The following is a 27,300-nucleotide window of genomic DNA, read 5'->3' on the forward strand; positions in this document are numbered from 1 at the left end:
GGTTCGATCCCCGTACGAGACAGCTGCATATTCCTGCCTTGCAGCAGGTTGGGCTGGATGACCCCTAGGGGTCCCTTGTGAGTCTATAGTTCTACAATTCCTGGCCAGCCAGACACCCCTTTTGGAAAGTCCGCAGGCAGGAACAGGGTGCGAGAGGCCTCTCTCTTTCTGGGGCTTCTCAGGACGGCATGTATGCAGTTGCAATTGAAATTATCTGAGCCCAGTTGCAAATCCGGTTTACTATCAAAACGTATAGGAGTGTGTGTGTAAAAATAAAAATAAAAATAAAAATAAAATATTTCTACGTCCACAGGGGTGAGCGGCAAGCCTCTGTCTGGAGAGGCTTATTCTGAGCCAGATATTTCCCCTGCCTAGTGATTTTGTCTCTCTCTTTCTGCAAAAATGCACCCTTCGTTCATAAGCGTGAAATTATTATTATTATTATTATTATTATTATTATTATTATTATTATTTATACCCCGCCCATCTGGCTGGGCTTCCTCAGCCACTCTGGGTGGCTTCCAAAAAAAAAAAAAAATTAAAATACTCTAATACATCAAACATTTTTATATGTAATTATTATATAGTTATTATTAAAATTTATTCTATATAAGCATGCACACACAGAGAGATGCTCCCTCAAGGTGGCTTTTTCCTCCGCAAGGCACACCACCCCGTTGCACAAACGCGCACGCACACACAATCCCCTCTCCACGCCTCTTGCCCAAGCGAGCATCCTCGACAATTCGAGGATGCACGCCAGCATTGCCGACCCTGGCCGGCAGCAGCAGCAGCAGCAAGAAGTGCCGCTCTCCAAGGTCTCAGGTCAGAAGCAGCCGCTTCCCAGCGCTGCCCGGGGCGGCTGGGTCGTTCTGCACGCCCAGCAGCTGCTCTGCCAGGGAGCAACGCCCCTTCCCCACGAAGAAAACGCGCCCACGCCCCAAGGAGGATCCTCAGCGGGGAAGCACCTTCTGCATGCCACGCAGCAGGTAGGTGGGCTCAGACGCGACCCCCAGGTGGCTGCGGGGCTGGGGAGGGTCTTGGATCTTTCCTTTCACCCCAGGAAAAGAGGTGGGGGGGGGGCTCCAGACCCTCCCCAGTCTTTTCTGCGCGCCCCGCTTCAGCATCCCGACTCACCTGGAGCCCGCGGCGTCGGAGGATGTTCGGCTCGTCCATTGCGCTCCTGGCTGTTGCGCGTCAAGGAGGGTGCAAAGAGGTTCCCGGCACTTGGAGGGGAGGGGAGAGGTTGGGGGGGGGAGAGAAGGAGGCGGAGGGTCCTCTTGGCTGGCATTGGTTGCCCGGGAATCAGCTGATCCCTCCTTGCAGAAAGGGGGGGGGGGCAGAGAGAGAGAGAGAGTTAGAGAGAGAGAGAGAGAGAGAGAGAGAGAGAGAGAGATTTCCCCAGATCCTGCAATAGCTGCAAGAGAGGGAAATGACAAGCGCTCTATTTTCACGCAGACACGGGATTTTTTGCAGGCACGCAAATGCCCGGACACGCCTTTTGCGCGCGTTCACACGGACACCTTGCAGAAAGGGCGGAGGGCAGAGAGAGAAATATTCCCAGATTGTACAATAGCTCCGAGGGGGGCGGGCGGGAATGACATGCGCTCTTTTTCCACGCAGACACGGGTGTGTTTTTTTTTTTTTTTTTTGCATGCACGCAAATGCCCGGACACGCATCCACACGCATTCACAACCAGAACCGAAACAGGCACGTGCAAAAAGGAGAGGCTGAGGACTCGAACCTTCTCCTGGGATTTGGCCGGCCTCTTAGGACGTGCCGTGGGAACCAAACGCCTAGGGGCAGAGGTCCCTTCGCCACCCCATAATAATAAAAATAAAAAAGAGGGAGCCCCCCCCCCCAAGTTGATGGACACTGACATTCAAATAGTGCTCTGTATCATGTGATTATGTGAGGCGGGGCTTTTCTGCCCACCCACGCACCCCCACCCACCCAATATTTCACAGAGTTGGAAGGGGGCAAAATCAGGGATCTTTTGCCCAACGCAGAACTCGAACCCAGCACCCTGTGAGTCCAATTAAAGAAGAATGAAGCGGCTACAGGAGGAGGAAGGAACAGGCGTATGTTTGTAACAAGAGTGGGGGAAATCTGATTTTTAAAAAAGAAAAGAAATTGTATTACATTTGGGCTGATGGAGTCTTTTGACTGACTGACATTTGGGCTGAATTGTAATACCAATAAAAAAACAGAGAGAGTCTTGAGTCCCTGCAAAAGGCTCCTATTTAAATTTGTTTTTAATTGTTATTATTTTAAAAATAAAAAGCTTCAAGGAAGCAGCTTCCCGGAACCGCAGGTGAGGGGTGAGGGCAAGGTGGGGAGGGGGCGACTAAAGGGGGACAGGCTGCCCCCCCCAGAAGGAGCAGAATGTGGCCCCCACCCCATAAATAGTAAATTAAGGACCCAAGCCAGCCTCAAAACAGGGGTCCTGGCCAAGGAAGGGCTCCTTCTTTCAGGGAGGGAGGCAAAGGGGACCCCCCCAGGCTTGAGGGGTGACATCAGGCCTGGCGAGAGGAGAAAAAAGGCCTCTTTGATCCTCCCGGGTGGGGGCCGGGGACAGGACAAACAGGCCCCCTCCTTGCCCTGCAGAGAGGAACAAAGAGCCCCAGTGATGCTCGAGGCCCCCCCTTCGCCGGGTGGGTGGGTGAGTCACCCGGGAGAGACATTGCCAGGCAGCACCCAGGGAAGAGGCCGGTGGCCGGGGGGGGGGACAGCCCCCGGAAGGAAGGAAGGAAGGGGACAGGGTGTCCCAGCAGAGAGTCGCCACCCCCCCCCGCCTACCAGCACTGGACTCCAACAAGGGGGGAGGGAGGCAGCGGGGGTCCCAGGAAGGGATGGGTGCTGCCAAGCGGGCGAGGGCATCTACAAGACTGGATTTTGCTTGCTTCTTCTCCTTCCTCTTCTTCTTCTTCTTCCTCTTCTCCTTCCTCTTCTTCTTCCTCTTCCTCCTCTTCTTCTCCTTCCTCTTCTTCTTCTTCTTCCTCTTCTCCTTCCTCTTCTTCTTCCTCTTCCTCCTCTTCTTCTTCTTCCTCTTCCTCTTCTTCTTCAATCCCTCATAGCCAAGTAAGATTGTCTTCCACAAACCCGGTTTTAACAGTGAGTCCATGACTGTGGAGGCCAATTCTGGATCCCCACGTCCTTCCACAGTGGGGGCATAGGTTTCTGGGCAGGAGTTGATCCCAGTGAGGGTTTGCCAAGTGTGCCTTCCTCTTAGCACGTTTCTCCCTTGCGTCCTGAGTTCGAGTGTCTTCAAAGCCCACGACATCTTTGGTAAAGGCTGTTCTCCAACTGGAGCCCTCGCAGGCCAGGGTTTCCCAGTCGTCGGTGTTTATACTACATTTTTAAAGACTTGCCTTGAGACAGTCTTTAAACCTCTTTTGTTGACCACCAGCATTACGCTTTCCATTTTGAAGTTTGGAATAGAGGAGTCGCTTTGGAAGACGATCATCAGGCATCCGCACAACATGACCAGTCCAAAGAAGTTGGTGTTGAAGAATCATCGCTTCGACACGGGTGATCTTTGCTTCTTCCAGTACACTGATATTAGTTCGCCTGTCTTCCCAGGTGATGTATAAAAATTTTCAGAGATACCGTTGATGGAATCTTTTGAGGAGTTGGAGGTGGCCTTTATAAGTGGTCCATGTTCCACAAACGTACAGTAATGTTGGTTTAAAGCAGGGGTGCCCAAACTTTTGATGAAGATTTGATGAAGTGAACATGCGTGAGGGCCGACCGAAGTTATTGAACTTTCTTTAGGATTTTACCCCAGGATGTATACATAGACTGCCACGGGGGCCGGATTAAATCGGCCAGTGGGCCGGATTAGGCCCCCCAAAAGGACTTGCCTGCTTTAAAGCAGGGGTAGGCAAACTAAGGCCTGGGGGCCGGATCCGGCCCAATCGCCTTCTCAATCCAGCCCACACACAGTCCGGGAATCAGCGTGTTTTTACATGAGTAGAATGTGCCCTTTTATTTCAAATGCATCTCTGGGTTATTTGTGGGGCATAGGAATTCGTTCATTATTATTTTTTCAAAATATAGTCCGGTCCCCCACAAGGTCTGAGGGACGGTGGACTGGCCCCCTGCTGAAAAAAATTGCTGACCCCTGGTTTAAAGACTCTCTCAAGGCAAATCTTTTAAAATGTAGTATAAACACCGACAACTGGGAAACACTGGCCTGCGAGCGCTCCAGTTGGAGAACAGCCTTGACCAAAGGTGTCCTGGGCTTTGAAGACACTCGAACTCAGGACAAGAGGGAGAAACGTGCTAAGAGGAAGGCATGCTTGGCAAATCCACACCATGATCAACTCCCACCCGGAAACCTATGTCCCCCCTGTGGAAGGAGGTGTGGATCCAGAATTGGCCTCCGCACTCACTTACGGACTCATTGTTAAAACTGTGTTTATGGAAGACAATCTTACTCAGCTATGAAGGATTGCCAAAGAAGATGATGATGGCGGGCGATTCGAACCCTGCTCTCCCAGATCCTCGTCCTGCGCTCTAACCACTGCACGGCACTGTCTCAGGGAGACAGGAGGAGCCGCCCGGAAGAAGCTGAGGCCTGGATGCGACGCAGATAACATTTCAAAGAGGGATGTGGTTTTTGCTCGGCGAGAGTTTGGGCGTCCGGCTTGGAGGAAGTCTCTCTCTTGCTTCGAACGAGAAGGTAGGAGTTGAGTCGATTCCTTTCCTGCGTTCTGTTCTTCGGCTTTCTCGAGAGGAGAGGCGCGCCGGGGGAGAACCCAGGTACCCTCCCCCCCCCAAAAAAAGGGACACAATCCCTTTGCTTTTGTGGAAATACGCTGCCTTTCCCCTTTTTAAAAAAATAAATACTTGGTATAAGTGGCTGTAAGCCCTAGTGGCTCATTCAAGCCTCAAGCTTCAAGCCTAGTCTATCCAGTCTATCCACACCTGGGCTGGAGGAATCACCCAGAGCCGATCTTCTGTTATTAGTATAATTTTATTTTTAAAATCAGGGCCAAGGGAAATACGGCCAGGTATCTGACACCCAAACCTGTATCTCTTCACCCACTATAAAAAGGCTTCTGGTTTTTCCACGAAAGTATTTTTAAACATTTTCTTAGCTCATTATATATACCATTTCCCAGAAAGCCTTTACATCTTTGCAAGCCCACTGCATGTGGTAGAATAAACCTTCCCTTTCTTTACATTTCTAACACTCTCTGCTTCTTGTCTTGTACATTTTGGCCAATTTAGCTGGTGCTCAATACTGTAAAATTTTAACCTGGAAAACCAAACAAATAAGTTGATATATACCGTATTTTTCCGTGTATAGCACACACCTGGTGTATAAGACGGCCCCTATTTCTGGGGACTCAAAATTAAGAAAACGGGGAGGAAATCCCCCAGAATTGTCGAGCTTTATTTGGGCAGGATTGCCTCCTGAAATCGCTCACATGCCACACCGACAACGCCACTTGCAAATGTTGCAAAAGCCTGCTCTCCTAACCCCCAATTTTTGACATGATGTTGTTGTTGTTGTTTAGTCGTTTAGTCGTGTCCGACTCTTCGTGACCCCCTGGACCAGAGCACGCCAGGCCCTCCTGTCTTCCACTGCCTCCCGCAGTTTGGTCAAACTCATGCTGGTAGCTTTGAGAACACTGTCCCACCACCTCGTCCTCTGTCGTCCCCTTCTCCTTGCGCCCTCCATCTTTCCCAACATCAGGGTCTTTTCCAGGGAGTCTTCTCTTCTCATGAGGTGGCCAAAGTCTTGGAGCCTCAGCTTCAGGATCTGTCCTTCCCGTGAGCACTCAGGGCTGATTTCCTTAAGAATGGATGTGTTTGATCTTCTTGCAGTCCATGGGACCCTCCAGAGTCTCCTCCAGCACCAGAACTCAAAAGCATCCATTCTTCGGCGATCAGCCTTCTTTATGGTCCAGCTCTCACTTCCATACATCACTACTGGGAAAACCAGAGCTTGAACTATATGGACCTTTATTGGCAAGGTGATGTCTCTACTTTGTGATGTACTCTACTTTGACATGATAGTTGAATACAAGCACCTAGTCATATACACAGAAAACTATGGTAGATATATATTTTTAAAGCCAGGTTCCCCTCTCCCCTTGAGCTCTAAAATGATCTGTGCTGCCTTCTCAAACGAAAACCACACCGCAGAGCTTTCTTTCATTTTTCGTTTTTATTTTCCCTTGCCCCGCTTGCGGGTTTCCCAGAAACACCTGGGCAGGGCCTTGCGGGAAGAGCTCATTTCTGCGCCGGTTTTGCAGCGTCGGCGCAATCTGGGTGCCAGGAGGGGAAGAGAGAGGGGTGAGATCTGGAAAGGAAAGCGAAACAGAGGAGGGGGGACTCAAAAAAGCAAGGCGTCTCCATCCCTAAAGTGACTTTGGGTTCCCCTTGCAGGAGCGGCTGCCGATCAGAGCCCTGCCTCCGTGTCGGCCCCCCTGGAGAGATGTCACACCCGAGGGCCCTTTGGAGAGGAAAGGGCCCCCCCAGGCAGCCGTGGCTGGTGGCCGTGGCCCTGTGGTTCGCCGTGGCGTGGGGGTCAGGCGGTAAGTTATCATCCCTGCCCAGGAAGACATGATAAGGTGCTTCCTGCCGCAGTTTCTAAATCAGCAATGGCAAGAGAGGAGATTGGGATCGACCGGTAAATCTGTGGCTGGTTTGCCGGAGAGACGGAAATCAGGGTTGCGTTGAACGCGACCGCAATATTTCATCTCTCTGGACCTCTGGAAACGTTGGAGGGGATGGAATAGGATGTCCCTCTTTTCAGGGGAGAAACGTTGGAGGGGAAGGAATAGGACGTCCCTATTTTCAGGGGAGAAACGTCGGAGGGGATGGAATAGGACGTCCCTCTTTTCAGGGGAGAAACGTTGGAGGGGATGGAATAGGACGTCCCTATTTTCAGGGGAGAAACGTTGGAGGGGATGGAAAAGGATGGCCCTATTTTCAGGGGAGAAACGTTGGAGGGGATGGAATAGGACGTCCCTATTTTCAGGGGAGAAACGTTGGAGGGGATGGAATAGGACGTCCCTCTTTTCAGGGGAGAAACGTTGGAGGGGAAGGAATAGGATGTCCCTATTTTCACAGGAGAAACGTTGGAGGGGATGGAATAGGACGTCCCTATTTTCAGGGGAGAAACGTTGGAGGGGAAGGAATAGGACGTCCCTATTTTCAGGGGAGAAACGTTGGAGGGGATGGAATAGGACGTCCCTCTTTTCAGGGGAGAAACGTTGGAGGGGAAGGAATAGGATGTCCCTATTTTCACAGGAGAAACGTTGGAGGGGATGGAATAGGACGTCCCTCTTTTCAGGGGAGAAACATTGGAGGGGATGGAATGGGACGTCCCTATTTTCACAGGAGAAACGTTGGAGGGGATGGAATAGGACGTCCCTATTTTCAGGGGAGAAATGTTGGAGGGGATGGAATAGGACGTCCCTATTTTCACAGGAGATGGTGGGACAGTGTTCTCGAAGGTACCAGCATGAGTTTGACTAAACTGCGGGAGGCAGTGGAGGACAGGAGTGCCTGGCGTGCTCTGGTCCAGGGGGGCACAAAGAGGTGGACACGACTAAAGGACTAAACAACAACGATACATAGGGGTCACGCAAACTCAACAACCTACAACAGCAGGCTGCACAGTCAAGAATCGAAGGGAAATATGGCCTTTGAAGGAAAAGGCTACCCTTAGTCATTAATTTCATCGTTGTAATTATATTTATGAATCACTTCCCATAAAAACATCTCAAATTACTCATTTCGCCCGTAGACACGCCCACGATTCCGCTCGTAAAAATCTGCCAAGACCAAGACCATTCTTGCAACCCATTCTGCTTTTTATTTACCGAGCAAGAATTTAAATGCCGGCGGGTTGTTTAAGAAAAGGGTTGCAACTAACCCCAAATATAAATTCCCTTCCATCTGCTTCATCCGGGGGCCATTATCGGGAGAGCCTAAGTTCTGTAATTTATGCTCTGGAAGCCTCCAGGTTAGACTACTGCAACGCATTATTTGTGGGGCTGCCCTGGGAGACAGTTCGGAAACTTCTTATTTCTTTCCGTCAGCATTTAATGCTTTATTGATTAGAATATGGTCAATCAACAGTATAACAAAACAATAATGCATGTTACGAACAGAATTTTTTTCCTACGCAATAAATTCCATTTTGCACCTCGGTTGTGCACATTTTTGCAAGTAAATAGGTCAGGAGAACAACAGAGAGTCGAGGAAGTGGTGCTTTCCCCCCTGAAGTCAGCGCAAAGGAAATTGCGCACAGAAACAGGGAGGCGGCAGGTTCTGCGCCGCACAAACTCTCTCGTGAACCGCACAGGATTATCTCGGAGGCGGGGGCAAGGTTGATATCCTCTGTCTTTTTAAAATGTGGTTTTTGTGGAGGGGCCTGTTGTCGTTATTTTCATTAGGTATTTTGTGGTTTCTATATCTTGGTTTTGTTCTGTGAGGGGATGGAATAGGACGTCCCTATTTTCAGGGGAGAAACGTTGGAGGGGATGGAATGGGACGTCCCCATTTTCAGGGGAGAAACGTTGGAGGGGATGGAAAAGGACGGCCCTATTTTCAGGGGAGAAACGTTGGAGGGGATGGAATAGGACGTCCCTCTTTTCAGGGGAGAAACGTTGGAGGGGATGGAATAGGACGTCCCTATTTTCAGGGGAGAAACGTTGGAGGGGATGGAATAGGACGTCCCTATTTTCAGGGGAGAAACGTTGGAGGGGATGGAATAGGACGTCCCTATTTTCAGGGGAGAAACGTTGGAGGGGATGGAATAGGACGTCCCTATTTTCAGGGGAGAAACGTTGGAGGGGATGGAAAAGGACGGCCCTATTTTCAGGGGAGAAACGTTGGAGGGGATGGAATAGGACGTCCCTCTTTTCAGGGGAGAAACGTTGGAGGGGATGGAATAGGACGTCCCTATTTTCAGGGGAGAAACGTTGGAGGGGATGGAATAGGACGTCCCTATTTTCAGGGGAGAAACGTCGGAGGGGATGGAATAGGACGTCCCTATTTTCAGGGGAGAAGCGTTGGAGGGGATGGAATAGGACGTCCCTATTTTCAGGGGAGAAACGTTGGAGGGGATGGAATAGGACGTCCCTCTTTTCACGGGAGAAATGTTGGAGGGGATGGAATAGGACGTCCCTCTTTTCACGGGAGAAACGTTGGAGGGGATGGAATAGGACGCTCCTATTTTCAGGGTAGAAACGTGGTTCTCTTTTGCGCTGCCCAGGTGACGATGGAGCCCCCCGAAATCTGAACTGCTTGAAGGCCTGCTGCTGCGGGACACCAGAGTGTCGCCCCAAGTGCAGCTGGGAGGCCGGGGGCCGCATGGGGGCCAGCTACGCCCTCCATCTTTGGTGAGCAAAGGGGGCACAAGGGACAAGATATCCAGGGGGAATTTGGACAGCGGAGCGTTGGAGCACTTTATTGGGAGGGTGGAAATAATCATTTCCTTAATAACAATTGCAACAATTTATTTAACTAAAACAATAAGGTTATAACATATGTATCCATGTTTGTTAACTGATGTGGTTAAACATTTTTTTTTAAAAAAACTGAGTTTTAGCACTCATGAAAAACTTAAAACAAATCCTCATTTTCTGATGAATAGCCTTTGGACTATAATGTAACTTAAACAGAAAATCTTTAGAAAGATTTTCCCTCCGAAAGCATTTTATTTTAAAAATCGATTTGAATTTAAAAAATCGATTTAAATTTTAAAAAAAACCGGATTTCAAATGTAAGACTCCAAATTAAATTTAACAAAAATTACTTTTAAACAATTCATTGATTTTTATCCACCCTGATTAGGAATTATAGCTTCACCAGTTGGATTTCTGCCTTTCTGCCGACACGCACTCTTTTCCCCTTCCTGTTTGCTGGCTGGTCAAAGATCCGCCCTCTTTCCCCGAAGGTACCCTGACCACCCGCCTGGCGAAAGGCACGCCGCTTTCGAGACCGGGAACGCAACCTCCCTGTTTCTGAAACGGGAGCACGTCTACATGGAGGTGAAGGTCACCGTCTGGGTGGAGAGCCGGGTTGGCGAAGGCCTTCCTCCTCTGCGGTCGAATAACCTCACCCTGGTGATCAACCAAGCCGGTAGGCTGGAAACAGCAAGTGGGATGGGATAGATGACTTTGGGGGTCCCTTCCCAATCAACATCCCTATGTTTCTATGAGCTGGGGATATACAGCATGCAAAAGAGGAGATATGAGCATAGCTGTCAAGGGTCCCTTTTTTGGCGGGACAGTCCCTTATCCCAGCGCTGTGCCCCGCTGCTGTCCCTTATTGATGATGACCCTTAAATTTCCCGGGTTTCAAAGGAAGCAGCTCCTCTCCCTCCTTCCCCGTCGGCCAGGGAGGAGGGAGGCTCCAACTGCGTTGCTTGGCTGCGTTGCTCATCCAATAAGGAGTCTAAGAATGACTGGGGGGTGGAGCTTGCATGCCTTGCGCCAATCAAATCGGCCGCGTTCCCTGGGGACTCGCCTTTGCTCAGCGCTTCCCAGCAGAGAGGTGACGGTGGTTTTCCTTGCTGCATCCCAATTGCTGGGTTGCTGCGCTGTGGGAACCACCGCTTGAGGCTTCGTTTGGCTGCTGGCTGGGCTTTCTGCCTTTGGCTCGGAGGGGCTCAGAAGTTGAACATACCTGTGCCCTGAAAATCCCTTATTTGGGCTCCTGATCCCTTATTTTCGAGGCTGCTGGTCCCTTATTTTCAAATCTGTAAGTTGACAGCTATGGATATGAGAGCCAAATATCTCACGGGAGAGGGAGCGAGCTTGTTTTCTGCAGCTCCTCCGGAGCGCACGACTCGAACCCGCGACTTTGACCGCCGGAATTTGGATGGGCGACCACGGGTTGAGATTTGGGCATGGCAGAGGGTTGGACTAGATGACTTTAGTGGTCCCTTTCAGCAATTCTGTGATTCTAGGAGCTTTTGCTCTCAGCCTCCACCATCTCATTGCAGTCAGGCTCGAAGCACCCACAAAAATCAAATTTTCAAGGTCAAGAGGCCACATGACCCTCAAGTGGAACGAAACCCACAACTGCTGCGCTTCCTCCCGGGAGAATCAAGTCAGGATGCGGACAGCAGCGCACGCCAACTGGACCGTGGTAAGTTGGCCATTGAGACCAGAAGCCAAGGAGAGGGTGTCTTTAAATTTGGGTTCCGGGATAGAAGAATAATAATATTATGATAATTATTTATACCCTGCCTATTTGGCTGGGCTTCCCCAGCCACTCTGGGCGGCTCGCAACAGAACCTTAAAAACACAATAAAACATCAAACATTAAAAGCTTCCCTAAGCAGGGCTGCCTCCAGATGTCTTCTAAAAGTCAGATAGTTGTTTATTTCCTTGACATCTGGTGGGAGGGAGTTCCACAGGGCGGGCGCCACCACCAAGAAGGCCCTCTGCCTGGTTTCCTGCAACCTCGCTTCTCGCAGGGAGGGAACCGCCAGAAGGCCCTCAGGAGATGGACCCCGGTGTCCGGGGTGGAGACACTCCTTCAGGGATACTGGGTCTTTGAGGCCATTTAGGGCTTTCAGGGTCAGCACCAACATTTTGAATTGCGCTCAGAAACGTCCTGGGAGCCAATGTAGGTCTTTCAAGACCGGTGTTATGTGGTCTCGGCAGCCGCTCCCAGTCACCAGTCTAGCTGCCGCATTCTGGATTAGTTGCAGTTTCGGGGTCACCTTCAAAGGCAGCCCCACGGAGAGTGCATGAAAGTAGTCCAAGCTGGAGATGACCAGAGCATGCACCACTCTGGCCAGACAGTCTGCGGGCAGGGAGGGTCTTAGCCTGCGTACCAGATGGAGCTGCTCTGGACACAGAACTGACCTGCGCCTCCATGGACAGCGGTGAGTCCAAATGACCCCCAGGCTGTGCACCTGGTCCTTCGGGGGCACAGTGACCCCATTCAGGACCAGGGACCCCCCCACACCACAGTCCTGTCCCCCAAAACAATATTGCCCAAGGTAAGGATGGAAGGGCCTCTCTCAGTCAGCAGAGCAGGAGGCTCCCAGTGCCGGATTTACGTATAAGCTCAACAAGCTCTAGCTTAGGGCCCCACTCTCTTGGGGGCCCCCCAAAATTAAAGGGGGAAAAACCTGGATGACATTTACAAAATGTAAGATAAAAAACAAATGAAACAAAACCTACATCCAGCAACCGTGTTTTGTGTTGTGGCGGCTCCTCTGGTGTAAGTCCTGGGCCCCGCCTGCTAGCCTGCTCCCTCAAATATCCCTGCTTTGCTCCTTTCTATATATAGGGTGCCGACATTCTGCATAGATTGATTGCAGGGCAATGTGCGCAAATGGCTTGAGATACTTCTGAGGTCCATAAATGACCATCTAGCACAGGAATCCCCAAACTTGGCTCTCCAGATGTTTTGGGACCACAACTCCCATCATCCCTAGCTAACAGGACCGGTGGTCAGGGATGATGGGAACTGTAGTCCCAAAACATCTGAGGTCCTGGTTTGCCTATGCCTGATATAGCATATATTCAACCCAAAAAAACAGCAACAATTTGTTGTGGACAAAGGACAGCTGGACATAAAAAGGGCCCCGTTACCTTCAGCAGCTGAGGGCCTCATCAAACCGAAACCTGGCCCTGCTCTCTGGTGGTGGGTTTCTGCCCCTTGTTGGGTGAAAGATTCCTGCCCTGCAGCGGGTTGGGATGGATGACCTGGGGGTGCCCCTCCTCGTCCAACAATTCTGCGATTCCAGAGCTCTGAGGAATCTGGAGTTGGCAGCCTCGCTGATGCCGCCCCCAGACAGCTGCTTGAAATCTCCCTGTTATGTAAAGGGCACAGTGCACAAAGGGTGATGCAACACCCCCCAGCCAGCTGTTCTGCAGCTGTTGCAAAATAAACAGGGGGGGGCAGGTTGAGAAATAAATAACCCGGACTTGCAAGCGTCCGATGGCAGCCGGGGCTTCCGCAGAGCTGGGATTACGGCGTCAAATCTAACGGGATCAAGGGGGTTCCTAGCGGGAGTTTAAACGCAGACGCCCACATAAGTCTTACGTAAGCTTCCTGCATATGATGCGGATAACAGAATCGTAGCATCGGGGACACCGGGGGGTTATCCAGCCCAACCCGCTGCCTTGCAGGAAACTCAGATCTGGGGGTGCCCCGGTCTTGGTGGGCGTTCAGGGTGGTGCTCGTCATGTCCTGTGACTCGGGGGCCACAGCTCAGGGATAGAGCCCACAGAGTCCTGAAAATAAGGAATTGGTGATGCTGGCATCATCATCATCATCATCATCATCATAATAATAATAATAATATTTTATTTATACACCGCCCTTCCCAGTTTAAAAACCGGGCTCAGGGCGGCTGACAGCAAATATAAAACATTGATTAAAATGCGACTTAAAAACAGCATAAAATACAACATAAATGCAGCACCAGTGTCAATAAAATTCAAAAATTCAGGGAAGAGTTACATGTGGGGTCCCAGAAGGGTTTCTTTATAGAATAAGAAAGGGAATAAGGAATAGAGGATCGGGCTAATTCAAATTGAAGGCCAGGCGGAATAGCTCTGTCTTACAGGCCCACCAGGTCGGAGCCATCACCAAAAAAGCCCTGCTGGAGGATAATCTGGCTTCTTTAGGGCCTGGGACCTTTAAACTATTATTATTATTCTTCATGGGCCTTAGCCCTTCCTATAATTTCAAAGGAAAAGGTCACCAATCCAGTTTAAATTCTTTCCTTGCCAGCCATTTCTTAGGAAACAGCAAGGAATGTCCATTCCTTGGTTGTGAAAGGAGCCTGACACTGTCTACTCGGAAGTCACTGTTTGGATGGGGGGCTTTTATCCGTTTCCGCAGTCGCACAATCGCACAGTCACAAAAACAAGTTAACCGAAAAAGCCTCCAAAACGCAAAATAAATAGCAATAACAAAAGTACCAAATTTTATCCGATCTGGAAGTCCGTTTGACTTCAGAAATGTTTGGAAACTGAGGCACTGCTTCTGACTGGTGCAAGTGCCCCAGAAATAATAGCCGACAACCGCATTGGACGTTCAGCTTGGGCATTTGGGAACCAAACTGTACTCAATTTATTCTACTCCTGCGAATGTTTTAATTCGCAGCCATGATTGTAAATTGAAGCAAACATCCACCGTCCTTTTCTAACTGTCTATCCGTAAGTCCCAAAGCAGAAAAAGCGTTCTGGTTTCGGTGGAAAATCCGTCACCTTGAAATTCAGGAGAAACCTCCTGATGGGGAGAATAGGACATCCGTATTTTCTTCGGAGAAATGTTGGAGGGGGTGGACTGGGGGGGGGGGCAGCAGAGACCCCACCATTCCTGAGCCTAGTCTTGTCTCGCTTTTAGGGGAACTGCAAAACTCAGAAGGAGCACAAAAACAGGGAAATCATCGCAGGTAAGATGTCGCCGGCGGGCAATTTGGACTCAAGGATGTTTCTTCGTTTTTATTTTTACAAAAACTGGTTCCCCGCACTCTGCTCTCAACGCGTCTAAGGTTTTTTTTTTTTATTGGTTGTACAACTATAAAGTACAAATAAACACAAACTAGTGAAAACATATGTGTCTCCCCCCTTCCCCTCTGTGGGGTCCCATTTTAAATATCTACAATAGCATGTTCCTCCGTATCAAACCATATTGTCCATAATAATTTTTACACTACCAGTGAGTCAAAATGCTGTCAATGTTTCCATCTGCTTACATTGGTCTCCTAGATAACTTAAAATTTTTTCCCATTCTTTTGCAAAGTTGTTATCCTATCAGTTTCCGATTTTTCTGGTCAGTTTTGCCATTTCGGCATTCGATTGCTGGGATTGAATAAACAGCAAGGTGGTTTCTGTTTGCGGTTTGACTCCTATCTCTGCTGCTTCCTCCAGTCAGGTGCCCCGTGGAAGGGAACGCTCCGTACGAAGTGCAAGTCCGATATCGGACCTCCAGCCCTTACAGCGACTGGAGCGACTGGAGCCCGTCTGTCTTCGTTCCGGCCGGTGAGTTTGCTGCTTCACCCAGCTGTTATAAGGAAAAAACTGCTCCTTTTCCCTTATGGGGTATCCAAGAGCCCCTATAGAGTCCATAAGTGGGTTCCCTATTGGTAGGAGGAAACCAAAGACAACATTAAAGGAAAGAGGGATGAGGAGGGAAGAGGGAAGCAAGCGAGCTCAGGCTCCAAGCCTTCCACTTGTCGTTTCTGCAATCTCCAGATGCACCATATTTTTCACTCTATAAGACGCACCAGACCACAAGACGCACCTAGTTTTTGGAGGAGGAAAACGAGAGAAAAAATATTCTGAATCTCAGAAGCCAGAACAGCAAGAGGGATCGCTGCGCAGTGAAAGCAGCAATCCCTCTTGCTGTTCTGGCTTCTGGGATAGCTGCGCAGCCTGCATTCGCTCCATAAGACGCACACACATTTCCCCTTACTTTTTAGGAGGGAAAAAGTGAGTCTTATAGAGCAAAAAATATGGTAATATCTGGTTATGCAATGTGAGAAATGTGAGGCTGGACTAGGCAGATCTTTCCGACGAGTTATTTAGGAAATAGAGGACACCTTTGCATGTTCTTGTTATAAGAAAAAAAACTGCTCCTTTCCCCTTATGGGGTATCCAAGAGCCCCTATAGCAGAGGTCAGCAAACTTTTTCAGTAGGGGGCCGGTCCACTGTCTCTTAGACCTTGTGGGGGGCCAGACTATATATTTTTGTGGGGGGATGAACAAATTCCTATGCCCCACAAATAACCCAGAGATGCATTTGAAAGAAAAGGACACATTCCACTCATGTAAAAACACGCTGATTCCTGACCGTCCGAGGGCCGGATTGAGAAGGTGATTGGGCCGGATCCGGCCCCCGGACCTTAGTTTGCCTACCCATGCCCTATAGAGTCCTTGAATCAAAAATCATTTTAAGTTAGAGCTTTGTAATTATTTCGCTGTTAATATACTTCTTAATTAAATTTAAGAGACTTCTCCTCTTCAACAATGACTTTGATGTGCAAATGGCTCGAGATATGTATTCGGTCCGTCAATGACCATCTAGCATCTATTCAACACCAAAAAAACAGTGGCAATTTGTTGCGGACAAAGGACAGCTGGACATAGAAAGGGCCCCGTTACCTTCAGGAGCCGAGGGCCGCATCAAACCGAAATCTGGCCCTGGGTAGCAAGGAGCCCAGAAGCTCAGAGGCGATGCCAATGAAATGTGTTTTGCCCCTTCCAGAACTCCTCAAGAGCCCAAAACTCAGTTGCAGCGCAGAGCCTCTTGGGGAAAACGGCCGGAGGAAGGTGACCCTGGAATGGGAGGTAGGTAAAGGGGGCCGGCCACTTCTGACCGCTGGTTCCCTGACCTCTTCCCCTTTTCTGGGCTAAACATCCCCAGCTCCTTCGACCGTTCCTCATCCGGCTTGGATTCCAGACCCTTGAATCTCACATTCGCCCTCCTCTGCCCACCTTCCAGCTTCTCAGCATCCTTCTTAAATTGTGGTACCCAGAACTGGACACAGGATTCCAGGTGGGGTCTGGCGGTTGGAGGATGGATGGCGGCTAACAGATGGAGGTTGAATCCTGACAAGACAGAAGTCCTGTTTTTGGGGGGGACAGGGTGGGACTCCCTGGTCCTGAATGGGGGCAACTGTACTCTTTGGGTTCAGTCAGTCAACCGGCTACAAATCCGTCGCTCAACGCACATTTTGCCAGCTTCTCTTCAAGAATTTAATGGGGGGATTTCAAGATAATCTATGCCCATGGCGTTCCCCTGATCTGCCAAGCTTGTAACTCCATCAGACTGCTGAGATTGTCTACACAGTCTGGCAGCAAGAGCCAATCTCATGACAGCAGCAAGAATGAAAACAAAAAAATATCCTTTATTAGGCATAGCAAATCACACATGATCAAATAGACACCGTATAGAAATGGTGCAAAATACGAACTCAGCATAACGAGGTTTGTCCCAGTCAGATCTTTAACTCCAGAGGGAATCAATTTGCATAAATAATACAATACAACACAACCACATCACCGATCAATTAAGAACCACTCAATCTCTTTATAATGGCCCAGTCTTTCTACACGGACAGCACTCAAAAATCCAGCCCCTATTAGAGTAATTTGATCGTTCCTGTCCGAAAGCAGCTCCTGAACTGTTGGTAGCGTAGAATTCAGCCTACTGAGTGGTAAGACCTCTAATAATTGTCTTCTGGCATAAGTGCAAAAATTGCAAGAAAATAAAATACGCTCAGGTTCCTGTTTACTACGTTTGCAGAGATGCTCTGGTTCTGGGAGAGCGAAATATCTTCCTCTCACTATCAGCGAGGGAAACATGTTAAATCTGGCTAACATAAACAGCTTGTTTTTCATCCTGCGTTTCCGGCCCGCCCCGCAGGGACGTTGCGGCAAAATATCTGGCCCATAACCCCGACTTTCCTCTGTTGCAGAAGCCCAGCCGGGAACAAGGGGAGGTGAGCTACGACTTGACGTTTGCCCTGCTTCCCTGCTTCTGCCTGGACGAACCGGAGACCATATTTGAGAAGATAAACGCGACTTCCTTCCAAACCTTTCTGTCGGGGGCCGAGTACAACATCTCCCTGCAAGCCGACAATGGGGCCAGCCGGCCCCCGGCCTCCTTTTGCAGGCTCCCAGCGGAGCAAGATGCAGGTTTGTCCCTGAAAACCAGAGGGCTGCTGTATGCAGCACGCGAGGAGAAAGGAACAGGGAGGGATGAGGAAGAAAGCAAACCCAGCTGCCCGTTCTTAAACCCCACAGGGTATCCCTAGAGGGAAACTGGAGGTGCCAATGGCTCTTTGGAAAGCTGGTGCCACCGATTCGAGTCCATCAGTTTTGAATAAATGTGCAATTAATTAATCGCCCCTTATCTACACCATTGTCTTGCTTTTATTATTATTAATTTTTATTAGTAATAATAATAATAATCGTTTATTATTTATACCCCACCCATCTGGCTGGGCTTCCCCAGCCACTCTGGGCGGCTTCCAACCCAATATTAAAATACAGTAATACATCAAACATTAAAAGCTTCCCTAAACAGGGCTGCCTTCAGATGTCTTCTAAAAGTTTCTATTAGGTTTTTAACAAGTTTACTTTACATGCAATATATCGTTCACTTATATTTTTTTGGATTTCCCACCTCTCTCGCACTGATGTTTTTTGTCATTTTCCTTAATTGCTGCGTTATCCTTGTTCCGTAACTCCATCCTAACATCATTTCTGTTTTTCCTCCGCTTCTCGTATCTCAGCTCGTCATTATCTTCATTGCAAACAATAATTCTGAATAATGTTTTTTTTAAATAGGGTAATTTGGGCTGGAGGTGGGTTTACTGAATAGGCAGCGACCCCGGAAAAATTGGGAACTTCTAATCCAGTCTCCTTTTTTGTGCGGGTCGTTGTTGTCGCTTAACGATTCGTAATATAATTCTTATCCGGAATAAAACCATTTCCCCCAGGGAACCTTTAAGGCAACGCCTGCTAAAATGAAGGGATCGCTGCTAGAACTTGCGCGGCGATTGAATCAGGCAGCTGTCAGTCTTCGCTTCACGGCGGACGGAATTGCAGAGGCAAAAGCTTCGCCCGGCAAAACGGGGATTGCGGGTGATTGGCAGCCGACTCCGCCCGTGTTCCCAAATGCCAGGGTTGCGGGAGGTCAGGATCTGACCCGTGGCCACCCACTGCCGTCATCCCTGACCATTGGCATGACTCAGGGGCATTCTGGCCAGCCGCAGCGAGAGCCGGTTCTTACTGAGCCTCCAGCTGCAGGAGCAGTCTACCGCGATTCCTAGGCTTCTATCGGTTATTCGGCCCCTGTGAGAGAGCAGGATGCTGGGCTGGGCTGATCCAGCTGCCGGCTCTTCTTAAGTTCTTACATCTTTGCTGTTTTGCTTTCCTGTTCCGGGAACCAGACCCAGAGGGGACAATCGCCTCCCGTCGCCTGGTTCCTCTGCCCGTTTCTGACCCCGTCTCAAGTCTCCATCCTCTCCCCCGTCTCTTTTAAATCAGAACCAGTGAAGGCAGTGAAGGTCCGGTGTGAGTGTCTGGAGGCGATTGGATGGCAATATAATGGATTGAGGTTGAATCCTGAAAAGACAGAAGGACTGTTTTTGGGGGACAGGGGGTGGGCGGATGTGGGGGACTCCCTGGTCCTGAATGGGGGTCACTGTTCCCCCGAAGGACCAGGTGCGCAGCCTGGCGGTCATTTTGGACTCACTGCTGTCCATGGAGGCGCAGGTCAGTTCTGTGTCCAGGGCAGCTCCATCTGGTACACAGGATGAGACCCTCCCTGCCCACAGACTGTCTGGCCAGAGTGGTGCATGCTCTAGTTATCTCCCATTTGGACTACTGCAATGCGCTCTCCATGGGGCTACCTTGGAAGGTGACCCGGAAACTGCAACTAATCCAGAATGTGGCAGCCAGACTGGGGACTGGGAGTGGAGACCACATAACACCGGTCCTGAAAGACCTACATTGGCTCCCAGGACATTTCCAGGCACAATTCAAAGTGTTGGTGCTGACCTTGAAAGCCCTAAATGTCCCAGTAGACCTAAAGGAGCGTCTCCATCCCGGACACCGGGGTCCCTCTCCCAAGGGCCTTCTGGCGGTTCCCTCCCTGCGAGATTACAGGGAAGCAGGCAGAGGGCCTTCTTGGTGGTGGCACCCACCCTGTGGAAAACCTTCTGTCAGATGCCAAAGAAATAAACAACTATCTGACTTTTAGAAGACATCTGAAGGCAGCCCAGTTTAGGGAAGCTTTTTAATGTTTGATGTGTTATCGTGTTTTTAAGGTTCTGTTGGGAGACGCCCAGAGTGGCTGGGGAAACCCAACCAGATGGGTGCGGTATAATTATTATTATTAATATTATTATTATTATTCTGTCCCCAGTAGGTCCCACCTTCCAGGAGGTCATCCAGTCTGGCAAGAACTTCTCAGTGACTTGGGGGACGAAGCACGAGGTCATCTGCTTCGAAAAGGACCCGGGAAGGTCCTGCGAGGACAGCGACAACGAAGAGGCCAACGAGACCAGCTGGTCAGGCAGGTTCTCTTCCACTGGCCTCTTATTTGTGTTTCTTTTGAAAAATAAGAACAGATAAACCACCAAACAAAGTCTCAAAACCACAAATGGCTTTCATCCGATGTAAAAATCGATCTGAATGATGCTAGATGATGGGGAAAGAGGCTAGGTACGGCTTCCTTTTTCTTTAATGGAGTTCCTGCTCCATGCTTAGCAGGCTGGTTGTTTAGCAGAATCAATATCCTTTTTCAATATCCTTTTCCAAAACCCTCTCAGCTGTTTATATAAAATATAAAAGCAAATGTTGAAATGATCGCTGAAAAGGCAGGAGTTTAGAACAAGCAGAAATCTGAACTGCTTCTTCTTTTTATTTTTTTAAAGAATATATACATGCAACAAAAAACAATTCAAAATGCAAATATTGAGATCACTCTGAACCTTCCGACTCTGCCCCCCTTCCTTTCCATGGGTCCTAAATGATAATATTTACAACTGCATATCAATACTTCATTCTGAATTATCCGTCACTTTACAAGTGTGGTTAAAATCCTGCTAACGTTTCAACCTGCGGTCTCGTAGATAAATTAATAAACTTTTCCCGTTCCTGCTTAATGTTCTCTTCTTCTTGATTTCTGAGCTTCCCGGTTAATTTTGACATGGAAAGCTGAACTTCTGAGCAAAGAGCATCCCATAATAGCCATTCTCAGATTAAAACGCATGTCCGTTTTCACATGTCTGGACTGCTGTGTCTAAATGAAAATTTTAAAAAAGGGGTTCAAGCCTAAAATAGGACAGTATAAAAGTAAAGCCAGCCCCGGTTTTCCTTTTGCAAAGCTGTTTTGCAAAGAGCCGGAATAAATGTGTTTCATAAGATGAGTCCGACTCCGTCAGAAGATGTCAGCGTCACAGAGAAATTGAGGGGAACTGATTCCCGGGAAGTTCTGCAAAGGGAGTGCAGTGACCCTGCTGAGTCTGCTAAATGGAGTATTATGGGATGCTGCTCATAGCTAGCTGTGGGGATTAACAGAGTGCCATCCTTGGGCTCTGATTCTGCAGGACTGACTCCCCTAAAATGGGAGCATTTAGGGATATTATTACTATTATTCTTACCGTGGTGCCTTGGTTCTCAAACTTAATCCATTCCAAAACCAAAGCGTTCCAGAACCAAGGCGCGCTGCTTTCCCATCGCAAGTCATGCAAAACGGATTAATCCCTTCCAGACTTTTAGAAACAGCCATCGAACGTGAATTTTACTATCCAGCGAGACCATCGATCCACAAAACGAAAGCAACCAAGTATAAAATAAATAAGGCAGTATTGTAGAGGATGAAAATTAAAATGAATGTTTTTTTCTTCGCTGCGCTGATGATGGTCGTTGTTTGGATGGGGGTGCTTTTATCCATTTCTGCAGTCGCACAAGGTTTTAGGCCCTTCAGATATTCTCCGAATCCCTGACTGTCCTCCTTTTTCAGGGGTCCTGGAGCCAGATGTTTGCACCCGCTTGGCGGTCCACGGATGGGACCCGGACGAAAACACCTGGTCGACGCTGGGCCTCGTGCGCCTCTTCCACAGAAGCGGTGCGTCTATCTGCTTTGCCTCAAGCTCTCATGGTCCAGTCTAGGGGCGATCAAAGTCTGCGTTTAAAGGCAATTTGTTCCTTCCTCTCACCCTACAAAATGCTTTAAGGGACCCCTGACCATTAGGTCCAGTCGGGGCCGACTCTGGGGTTGCGGCGCTCATCTCGCTTTACTGACCGAGAGAGCCGGTGTACAGCATCTGGGTCATGTGGCCAGCAGGACTAAGCCGCTTCTGGCGAACCAGAGCAGCGCACGGAAACGCCGTTTACCTTCCCACCGGAGCGGTACCTATTTATCTACTTGCACTTTGAGGTGCTTTCGAACTGCTAGGTTGGCAGGAGCAGGGACCGAGCAACAGGAGCTCACCCCGTCGTGGGGATTCGAACCGCTGACCTTCTGATCGGCAAGTCCTAGGCTCTGTGGTTTAACCCACAGCGCCACCCGCGTCCCTGACCAAAATGCTTTACTGATGTTAAAAAGATATGACAGACCAATGTATATACAATCAAAACAGAAATACAGAAAGAAAACCACGTTCTCCGTTCTTCTTAAATTCCCAGCGACTTCCCTCCACGCCATCCTGTATTTACTGTTTGTTTTATTTGGCGCATTCTCTTTGCAATCCCCGTTAATATCCCCTCTTATAATTCCCCGTCGTATCACAGCAATCATGCAAGTCCTGCCCGCCCACTTTATGTCGGTACAATAACCTTTTCAACATTTTCTTATACATATCCCATTTTTGAAGAAACGTTCGTTCGGTATTACCTCCCAATTTGCCTGTCGGGTTTTTTCCGCCAGCTTTGCGAACACCAACAATTTGTTCCTTTGTTTGCGAGTTTGTATAAGTCTTCGACGCAATCGTAGAAGGGGAGCCCCGTGATATTTTCCCCGATCCATCATTCATCTTTTGGCCGTGGTCAGGGCGCAAAGAGCCCACAGGGAATTATTGTATTTTAATATTTTGTTGGAAGCTGCCCAGGGTGGCTAGGGAAACCCAGCCAGATGGGTGGGGTATAAATAATAAATTATTATTATTATTATTATTATTATTATTATTATTATTATTATCCTTTTGTAAGAGGTTCCATGTGCTGGGATCCTGCCCTCTTTATCCCACCCTCCCCTGAGTCCCTCTTCCCTCTTCCCCTATCTTTTAGAGCCTTCCGAAGACCCCGTGCGCCCAGATGTGGCCATGCCAACGCCCACCTCCGCCGACATCCGCTGGCACCCCCCTGCCCTCCTCGCCGGCTGCCCCGGTGTGTTCCAGAAATACGTCCTCTGCTGGCACGACGAGCGAGGCGAGGAGATAGCCAGTGAGTTTGGTCATGGCGGGCGACCCGGGTGCGAAACGCGTCCGGTGCGCGTGGAGCGCCGCCGAGCCGCAAGATAGGGGGTGCCCAAAGGGGGTGGCAAAGGGGGCAGGTTAAGAGGCAAGGGGGCGCCATCTGTCATGGGTACTTCGATTCCTGCATTGCAGTGGGTTGGGCTGGATGACCCCATGGTGTCCCTTCCGACTCTCCAGTGTGTAAACCGGACTTTGGATCAAGTTCACCTGTTTGGTCGCACCGATTAAACCAAGCTGTTTAAACTGGGGTTGTTTTTCTTTTTGTTGTTAAGTGATTTTTATTACTTCCCAATTACAAATATCCAATATGTGCCATATTATATTAGCCAATTCAAATGCATAGCCAATTCTAAATTTTGTGCCGTGCTTCCTTTTAATGCAGCCTCCAGACTGTTGCAGAAAACCAAATACATTCTCGATAGAATCCCTTATGCCGCAGCTACAATAATTAACTTTAATTCGCATTAAGACATATAAACATTTGTAAATTCGCAAGTGAAGTTCTCCTATCTTCTCCCTGGGTGAGGCTTTGATTTCCGTCAATTGCTCCTTCAATTCTTTATCAAATACAGTGGTCCCTTGGTTCTCAAACGCCTTGGTATTCAAACAACTTGGAACCCAAACACTGCAAACCCGGAAGCAAGTGTTCCGGTTTGCAACCCATTTTCGGAAGCCGGACGTGCTCCGTTTTAAGTGTTACACTGAGGTCTGTTTTTGCTATTTATTTTGCTGTTTTTGCGGCTCCTTTTTTCAACCGATATTAGTATTTTTCGTACATTATAACCTTCATTTTGGGTTGAATCCCTTTTCAGTTTATTGTACTGTTGACTTCCTCTTCCCACTTTCTATATAAACCATTATTTTCATTTTTCCACCCGTAGCTTACGAGATCAGCGCCTCCGAGACCCGCTTCACCATCTCAGACCTGCAGCCCAACACCACTTACCGGGTCGGAGTCGAGGTTTTGACCGCTGGGAGCGATGGCCGCTGCCAAAACCTCGTCACCTTTCGAACCCGCTCTGCAGGTGCGTCGCGTCTCTGCAACCCCCCTGTGAAATGTCTCCTCTTTGGGTGCCGGTGATAGACTGTCCTCTTCTTCCTCCTCCTCCTCCTCCTTCCTGCTCTTCCTCCCCTAACTCTAATCTCAAGGCCAAGGGTTCAAGCAACAGAGGGTTGGGCTAGATGACCGCATGGGGTCCCTTCCTAGGATTCTGTGTTTTTTAATAATTCTTCCTCTGCCAGATTCCAAGAAGACGACTCTGACGCTCAGCTTCCTCCTTCTGGGTCTCGTCGGAGGGGTCCTGGTTGCCGCCAGCGCCGTCCACATTTGCAAAAAGAGGTGGGGTTGCAGGAAAAGCTTGAAAAATATATTGGGGGGGGGCTTTCCTGGCAAGATAGACGCCGCATGCATTTACCCCCAGTTTCCAAATCTCCCCAAATCAGGGGTGCTTAAAAGCTGCGCCGCGATTTCAAAAAATAGTATTTTAGTTCCGTGCATGAAATCTGGCTTTGTTTGGTAATCTGTAGTTCTTTTTTGCTGAGAAAAATAATGTTTGGGGGTCCTCTCATTTTGAAAAATCACCATTTTATAGTTCAAATTGGGGGGGGGGGGGATAAATACAGCAAATGGACAAAAAGGCAAAGATTCGCAAAATGTTTAGGGGTATGCGGACCCACCAGGAAAATAGGCACTGGTAAGATGTGAGCAAAATTGCTCCGAAATCAGGGGAAAAAACCAACATTGCAGTGATGTTAATATTTGCCGTTCTTATTATTCAGCCTTTGCAGAAATCAAAATCCTGGGGTTTTTCCCTACGGCGGTTTCTGTGCTTCTTTGCCTGGCAAGAGAAATAACAAGCCCCCGAAATAAAAGCAGATTTGAATCCCTTACACGCCCCAAAACATATTTCTAAGATGCCTCGCTGAAGGAATTTGCTAAAAAAACAATAATATCGCCCCCTAAAACGACACCCCCTGGCGCTGCTGTTCCTAAGCCCTGGGAGTGGCACCACCTCTGCATATAGGCAAACCGGCCTGTTTCAACTTTGCTGTTAACCTGCGGAACTCCCTGCCACAAGGGGCCGCCAACCTTGAATAGCTTCGAAAAAGGACCGGGCCAATTCATGGAGGAGGAAAGGGCTAAGCATGATTATTATAGCCAGGATGGCTGTGTGTTCTCCTCCTCCGTCGGAGGCAGTAAACACTTCCGGATCCTAGTCGCCGGAAAACAGAGAGCATCGGTCCTGTGTTCGAAACCTGAATGCCGGTTTCCCGAAACACTTTTTACTAAAAAAGGATCCCCTTTGGTTATTCTTACGTCCTGATGGAGCCTCCAGCTCCAGGCGCAGTCTATCTGGATGCAGAGCTCCGCTTTCCTGCAAAGGGCAAAGCTCCAGAAAAATCTCTTTCCTCCTTCTTCCCTCTCCTGCCACAGGGTGAAGGAAGTTCTGTGCCCGCCCTTGCCAGACCCGGCCGACACGGAAGCCGTCAAGATCCTCGCCGGATCGGAGCCAGGGCAGGTGAGTCTCTGTGAAATGGGTTCAAACTGAATGGGAATGGGCAGACGAGCTCTTGATGGCTGAGGCTCTCTCTCTCTGCCCTCTGGGATGAGACGCCCACCTGGGTCAGGAGAGCCTCGACGGCTCTGGAGAGGGGACACGGGTGTAGGAAACAGCTGTGGGCAGCGGCAGGGGGGTGCGATCGCCCCGCGTGTCATGCCTAGGAGGGGTGACAAAATCCCCCCGGGTGGATCGGCGTGGCAGCACTAGCAAACCTGGGTGGATTTTCACGATTGGCGTGATTGTCGTCGTGAAAATCTGCCCACTGCTTGGGCAAATCCGCCTGGCGATCAGCCTGGCACCCCCCACCGGCAGACAGCTTTTGCACCCCCTCGGTGGGCAATACTTGCATCCCTGGCGCACGGTTTTATGCGACTGGCGCGGGCGCCGTTGTGAAAAACTGCCTGCCGATTGCCCAATTTGCATGATCGCCAGCCAGATTTGCACGTATCTTTTTCGCAGGCAAAAAAGAAAAGCTCAGTAACTCTGGTCAACGTTCCTGAAAATTGCAATGTGTGTGGGGTGTGTGACAAAAATAAATTCGCACCCGGTACTTACTGACCTCACTACGCCTCTGGGCAAGGGTGCAATTTATGCCCGGCTCACCCCGAACCCCATTCTTCTTCTCCACAGGTGTACCCACAGCGGAGCTTTGTGCAGCCCCTGGAATCCAGCAGCCCCACGGAACGCCTCGTTCTCGAACCCAGGTCTCCGTCCAAAGAGGACCCGGCCGTTGGCACCGCAGCAGACTTCCCGGCCCTGGCCAACCCCGCCGAAGAGACCCTCTTGCCCAAGGAGGACCAGCCGGGCTCGGGGAGCCTCCTGCCCTCCGAGTACAAGAGCCAGGGGTTTCTGAGCCCCATGGAGGACGAGCGGCAAGGCAGGGGGGCTGGACGACTGCAATGAGGCGGGCACCGCCAGCACCCCCGAAATGGTGCGGTCAGTGCCGCCAGGGGGCAAGATGGCAATAGGGGGCCAGAGGGAAGGGGCTGTTCTTCGTCGCTTCTCATGCCCCCCATGTCCAGTGGGGCAGGAAACGAGGGAAGCGCTTTGGGGAAGGTTTGCGCCCAGCGGGAAAGGAAGAGGCTGAGGCAAAGTGGTCGGAATCGAGGATTTTGAGTCAGTAATAAACGCTGGAAATGTAAAGAGAAAGAGGGAACATTTTATCACATGTGGTGGGAATGTAAAAAGGTGAAATGCTTCTGGGAGATGATATAGAATGAGATGAAAAAAATGTTGAAATATACATTTATAAAGAAACCAGAAGCATTTTTACTGGGCATTGTGGGGAGTGATATAAATCGAAAGGAATGTCAGCTCTTTTTATATGCAATAACAGCAGCAAGAATATTATTGGCCCAAAAATGGAAGCAAGAAGAATTACCGACGATTGAAGAATGGAGGATGAAGTTAATTGACTATGCAGAACTAGATAAACTAACAGGAAGGATTCGAAATCGGCAGAACCAGAAATTCACGGAAGACTGGAGTAAATTTACGGACTATTTGAAAAGTATTTGTGAAGATCAGACGACGTTTGTAGGGTTGCAAGAAGTTCTGTGAGGAGTATTATTGAAAGTATTTCAAAAATGGAGAAGGGGAAGAATGATTTGTTAAGAGATGTAAAGGCAATATAAAGCTAAGAAATGCACAAAAAGTGGTTAAAGCGGTGGATCATCAGAGGTGCTGATGGAAGTCTAAAAAGATTGTATAAGTGATAAGTTTTGTGGTACATTTTATAATTTATATGTTAAAATCAATAAAAAAAATAAAAATCAATTAAAAATTATTAGGATTTTGACCCGGTTCTG

At 49.2% G+C, this 27,300-nt stretch overlaps 2 protein-coding genes across 4 annotated transcripts in view; one reads left to right on the forward strand and one right to left on the reverse strand.

Annotated features, from left to right (window-relative positions):
• The window catches only part of MAST3 (microtubule associated serine/threonine kinase 3), a 49,466-nt gene extending 48,231 nt beyond the window's left edge, over nt 1-1,235 (reverse strand). The window contains exon 1 of one of the 3 annotated variants that reach the window (XM_028713258.2): nt 1,138-1,235. In XM_028713258.2, the coding sequence (XP_028569091.2) occupies nt 1,138-1,176 (39 nt within the window). In that variant the 5' untranslated portion in view covers nt 1,177-1,235. The remainder of the gene's footprint in view (nt 1-1,137) is intronic. The other 2 variants (XM_028713255.2, XM_028713256.2) reach the window with 2 other exon arrangements.
• On the forward strand, nt 675-27,278 carry IL12RB1 (interleukin 12 receptor subunit beta 1). The gene is made up of 17 exons (XM_077922052.1): nt 675-989; nt 4,546-4,685; nt 6,401-6,549; nt 9,240-9,366; nt 9,924-10,108; nt 10,974-11,119; nt 14,345-14,393; nt 14,872-14,982; nt 16,208-16,290; nt 17,421-17,640; nt 19,880-20,026; nt 21,479-21,583; nt 22,744-22,899; nt 23,813-23,956; nt 24,174-24,270; nt 25,366-25,450; nt 26,123-27,278. The coding sequence occupies exons 3-17, from the start codon at nt 6,450-6,452 to the stop codon at nt 26,393-26,395; spliced, it is 2,028 nt and encodes a 675-aa protein (XP_077778178.1). The 5' UTR covers nt 675-989; nt 4,546-4,685; nt 6,401-6,449; the 3' UTR covers nt 26,396-27,278.
• Nucleotides 27,279-27,300: the final 22 nt, after the last annotated feature.

This window comes from Podarcis muralis, chromosome 18 (genome assembly GCF_964188315.1).
Source record: "Podarcis muralis chromosome 18, rPodMur119.hap1.1, whole genome shotgun sequence".
Lineage (NCBI taxonomy): Eukaryota > Metazoa > Chordata > Lepidosauria > Squamata > Lacertidae > Podarcis > Podarcis muralis.

Coding starts and splice junctions, on each gene's coding strand:
- IL12RB1 (XM_077922052.1), top strand. CDS start 6,450: ATGTCACACCCGAGGGCCCTTTGGAGAGGAAAGGGCCCCCCCAGGCAG. Junction 16,291..17,420: donor AGGTGACCCTGGAATGGGAG/GTAGGTAAAGGG, acceptor CCTCTGTTGCAG/AAGCCCAGCCGGGAACAAGG. Junction 24,271..25,365: donor GTCCACATTTGCAAAAAGAG/GTGGGGTTGCAG, acceptor CTCCTGCCACAG/GGTGAAGGAAGTTCTGTGCC.